Here is a 5285-nt window from a genome sequence, read left to right on the forward strand (position 1 = left end):
TCTCACCCGCTTGGACCACGCGTCCTAAAATAGATCGATTAACCTTTGAGCTACCCTTTCCACCACAACACACTTTGAGCACCCATATCATGCTTACTTGGGACCTCCCAATGCCTCCGTTCCGATGAGGCCCTATATGAATATCATGCTTCGATGGGACTTTCCCTATCGCTTTGCAATTGGTGCTACTGAAGTCGTTCTATTGTCCTGGGTTCTCTTTGGAATGGAAATATGACTATGAAACTCTCGTCGGTTCAAGTGTAATAACTTATGGCCTTTCGAGGCGTGCCCCGGGATGGGGACGGTATCGGTGAGGCTGTCACTACGGATAGGGCGGTTGGAATTCGATCTCCGAATCCAAGTGCCAGGGGACATTCTCATACAAGGACGAACTCGAGGCTTTTGACAGAAATCCATGGATTACTTCAAGGTCCCAGGAGCCAATTCGAATACGATGCCACCGCAAATTATAAAAACCTTGCTCCCCCAATTATTGACAATCCGAACACGGAGAAGAAGAAGCCAATTCATGTACCTGATTGGGCCAGTGTACCAGACTCTCTTGGAAAGAATAGGACGGAGCATGTGAAATTGCTTGTTCTGGATGTGATCTTGATAGCGATTTCGATTCCATTCTTTGTGCTCGCTGGTGTGGTAATCGTGATGGATGGGGAGAATGTCGACTTGCACCCTTCGAATGCTTTGGACCAATGTATCAAATGCGTGAGTGGTTTCTTCGAGCAGTTCAACAAGCCCAACCTCTACACCTTTAATTCGGCATGAAAATTCTAACTCTTTCAAGGCTGCTACACTCTTTCCCCTATTGTTCTCCTTCATCGTGGGAAGAGCTATCATCAAACTCGCTTCTTGGACCTTGGAGCGGGGAAGCACTCTTGGAAAATTGGAAAGCTTGATGGGGAGTCGAACGGTAATAGGGGCTATCGTCACCCAGCTACAACTATGGCCCTTGACATTTCTCGGTCTCGGGCTTATTGCTTTGTGGTGTATGTCTCCTTTAGGTTCTCAGGGTATACTTCGAATGTTGTCTACGACCGACAGACTTAATTCTGCTTCTTCAAATGTAGGGTATGCTAGTACACGGCAAGCAATTTACTCCGCTGATCTTCAACCTCAAAACACCTGGCTTCCTGGTTTTGCAAGCCTGTTTGGTGCAGCTTTACTTGCACCTGTAGCAGTCAAGACTAGTGCCATGGATCTGTGGGGAAACGTCAAAATTCCTCTTTTGTCCAGCCTCTCTGGCATTCCTCAGGATGAAAATGGGTGGCAAAAGGTCCCACAGAACAATCACTCTCTCACCTACGCATCCCTATTCGGAATTCCAATATCAAGTCTCCCTGCCGGTAATACGACATTCAACGTCGAGTCCACATACTTGGAATTGGCTTGTTCTAACAGAAGTTCCACAGTCACTCGACTTTATGCCCCCAATTCCACACAAGGAGGTGTCTTCTACAATCCTGGTTTAATATCCACCTATGGTCCCTTTCGAAGTGGGGTCAATATCAACTCGGACACAGCTTGGGCAATCGGATATCTAGGTACGGATCTGGAGTCACTGCTCCCTTCATCGAAAAATACTACAGACCAGTGCCTCGACTGCCTTCCGACGAATCTCACGGCGCCATCTACGCTGCCAGGATTCCTACTTTACCAAGACTTCGAAGGCGCTCATAATGTCACATCCATCTACTGCACACCATCACAAGCATACATCGAATCTACTATCTTTTGCACCCAAACACCAACCGATCAATCCTGCACGACTATCGTCCAGCGTCCCTCCTTGCTGTTCCATACCCCATCGACAATTACCTCTTTGAGCTTCAGCTCAATTGTTAACAGTCTCTCGGAACTTCTTCCCCTTTCCATACCAAAGCTTTCTGGGGTAGACACCATGCAAAACTATATTATTTCACCCCTTGACAATAAATATATCGAATCCGCACAGATGTCGCGCAACACAATAACTCCCGCAACCTCATACATCTCATCTCCAGCGACAGAATCGCGACTCCTCGACGTGCCACTCGAAGATTTCTCCGTCCGGCTTTCCCAAATCCTCAACACGTATCTCCAAGGCAGCATTCAGAACTCCACGACCTACCTCACAGGCTCCGCACTTCCTCCCTCCACGATGATCGCCACAACGTCTGCAGAATTGGCATCCCAAGTCAAAAGCCCAACCATCACAGTCCCGGCTAACACCACACAGCTCATCCAAGTATACTCCACCTCCTACCCATGGCTCCTCATTTTCCTCCTCTCAAACACGATCCTTCTCCTCTCCGCCATCGCCGCCGCTCTCCTCTCCCGCCTCACGCTCGCGCGCGATTACCTGCCCTACGTCTCCTCCCTGCTGCGGGAATCGCAATTCAGCTCCATGCCCCGCGGAGGCGTGCGGCGTGCTGGGTTGGCGAGAAGTCGGGATTGTAGGGCGTTGAAGGTTCAATTGGGGGATGTGGGGGATGTAGCTGCTGGGTGGAGGGTCGGCACGGGGGTCGCGGTGTCGGTTGGGAGGATGGCGGTGGGGGATTGGGGTGGAGATGGGGATGGAAGGGAGTGGGGGGTTGAGAGGGTGAGGGGTGGGAGGTTGTATTTGTGAGCGGGATAAAGTATTTTTGGTCTATCTTGAGCCTTCGGATGGAGTGTGTTTGGTTTGGTGAACATCATCGTTGAGGAACTCTCGTTTCCTCCTGTTCCCTAGATATGAGCAAGTGACCGCGTCATGAAATGTGATTTTCCCAAGCTCATCTGTTAGCCAGCGTTATAAAGCGCAGGTGAACGGCTTTAGTTGCCTATCAACTGCAAGATTGAAGCAATAATAACACAACATCAGTGATTTTCCTATTGCATTGCATTGCATACATACTCTCAAGATTAACTACTGAGTTTCAAAACCCTCCGTCCAGTAGCGCGTAGTTGCTTCTTGCGTGATACGACTCTGAAGAGGGATCTGGGTCCTGGTCAATTGTTGTCGGTAAGAACATTCGTTCATTATTCATTCACGGCCTTGAGTGGCGACAGCTTGAAGTGAGCAGAGGGCGTCTGCACATCAAAGCAGCCTAAGTACTTGGAGCGGGGTGTATAGGTTATTATGGTATTGATTTTTGGAATTTGGAATTTAAGATTGGGGGCATGTGATGGGATAATGTGAAGGTCTTTATGGGAATGTTTGGGATAGTATTTGTGATTAGGTAGAAAGTATTGCTGTATAAGGTACGCTGTGAAGCTATGGCTGCATTGCAATGCCTAGACTGCTCATCTCCAACCTGGAAGGAATTGCTGTTTTTTTTTTTGCTCGACGAGTTAAGTCATATGCATGTTGGTGTATCAAAATTTGAATTCTAAAATTCATCAACTCTTATATTCTTCAAGCATCACAGGGAGGTAGATGCATGTCCTGCGAAAAGTGGCATTAATAATAGGACTTTGGGGGTCACCTCAGGTGACTCGATTTTAGTTTAATTGTATATGCTTTTGAAGTGGCTTTTGAAATGAATTGTTGCCACTGTTTTAGTTGCGCAGAAAGTGTTACTAAGTCAAGGGATGGAAGAATTCGAGGGGGGGGGGGGGGGGGGGTTGTCTGGATGACTAGTCTATAGGCAATTTCATGGGTCGTTCGGGCAGCCGCCTTAGGTGAGATTTGTAGAAAGGTTGTGGAAGGGATGGGGTGTGCTTTCTAATTTTCTCAACCGGTGAGCCGATATGTTCAGCCCCTTTAGGCTTGGTTGTTAATAGACGGCACGATAGGATATATTTGTTTACGTGACCAGGACATCTCACCCATCCTTTGACTAAGACATTATTACATTTACCTTGAGTCTTTATCCTTGGAAAGACCAAGACCGCTGAAAGCGTTCAGAAAAGCCCATAGTGACGAAAACTACTAATCGCTAATGAATCTCGTGAGACTTTACTAACACTTATTAATTCAATAGTAAATGGTGACTTCATAGGCTTATCTGCATAATCGTGTGTAGACAGGTCGGCCGCTTCACGGGATCATATTTCAATTATTCTTTTACCTAAAGGGAAGCACCCCTAAAAATTCACTAAGTCTCGGAAAATCCTAGCTTGTCAGCCTCTTAACCTTCCTGTATTACTACTTATAAATCTAGAGTTAAGGTGAGGCATATAATACGAGGCAGACGAATATAATAGCAGAGAAGCTATTGTAGAACCATCCTGCAGTTTTCAGTGGTATAACAAATCCCAGTCGCTGTAAAATGTTTTAGTTCATCTCTTAGTAGAGCTACTAGATGATTTGATTATCAGTTTTGGAAGAATATTAAATAAACTGCTTGTCAAACTAGCTCTTCTAGGATGTGTAGCATATATGAAAAGGCTAAGGCTCCTTTGGCTCTTGCTTCTTTATCAGGATTGAATCCGATTGAACCACCTTTCCTGGTTGTTCCATGATAGGGCGTCGTATAAGAGGTCATATATACTCATTATTCACTATCACTTAGACCTTCCACGTAAACAAACTTCGATTCATTTTACACGAGTTCTTTATAACATACACTAAGCGAATATAACACTTTATTTATTGTTGATCTGTTTACATATAGCTATAATTAGTATAGGACTTCCGTCTAGAAAGCTAGACGTCCTTGACTTGCCCAAAGAAGGAGCAAAGATTACTACTTCCGAGTAAGTCTCACAAAACTCTAGCTAAGTGTGAATTCGGGTCGACTTGCCAAACGACGCCAACTAAGCCCCTTTCCACTCTCCTTTTTGCTCGCTTAGCATATAACAATAACCAAACAACCCGAAAACTTCAATTTGATATAGTCGTTGGCTAGCGAACAACCTTTCTAGCTCCGTCATTATCAGGTCAGGTCGAGTGGCAAATGATCGCAAAGCAACTGCAGCCGAATCCTGACCAATCACTCCTCCATCGTCCTTCAGCCAAAAGCGGATTCCGTATTTAAATCATCGAATAACCCACCCCCCCTAGAACACTTGACATAACCAACACTAAACTGCCATCACAGACTATTGTCACTACTCCTAAAAAAGCATACGACTATTCAGGGCAGAGATAGATGCAAGTATTGCCTACAGCACACAAAATGCCTAGCCTCAAAAAGAAGATCATCCCTTCCAAGGAGCAAAATCTCAACGATCCAGAATTCGAGCAGCGCTGCTATTTGACCCCAGGCGACAAGAAATTCGAAGTCGTAACCTGGCACGTGAACAACATCCGGCACCTAATCAACACTCCTCGCCGACCTCGTGGCCCTGTTGACCGCTTAACCCCT

General features: G+C 46.1%; 1 protein-coding gene across 1 annotated transcript; it reads left to right on the forward strand.

The window, feature by feature from the left end:
- Nucleotides 1-270: 270 nt before the first annotated feature.
- Nucleotides 271-2623, forward strand: LHYA1_G005342 (uncharacterized protein; the record flags this gene model as incomplete). The annotated part of the gene is made up of 2 exons (XM_031150290.1): nt 271-723; nt 803-2623. The coding sequence occupies 2 exons, from the start codon at nt 271-273 to the stop codon at nt 2621-2623; spliced, it is 2274 nt and encodes a 757-aa protein (XP_031004544.1).
- Nucleotides 2624-5285: the final 2662 nt, after the last annotated feature.

This window comes from Lachnellula hyalina, assembly GCF_007821495.1.
Source record: "Lachnellula hyalina strain CBS 185.66 chromosome Unknown contig00086, whole genome shotgun sequence".
Lineage (NCBI taxonomy): Eukaryota > Fungi > Ascomycota > Leotiomycetes > Helotiales > Lachnaceae > Lachnellula > Lachnellula hyalina.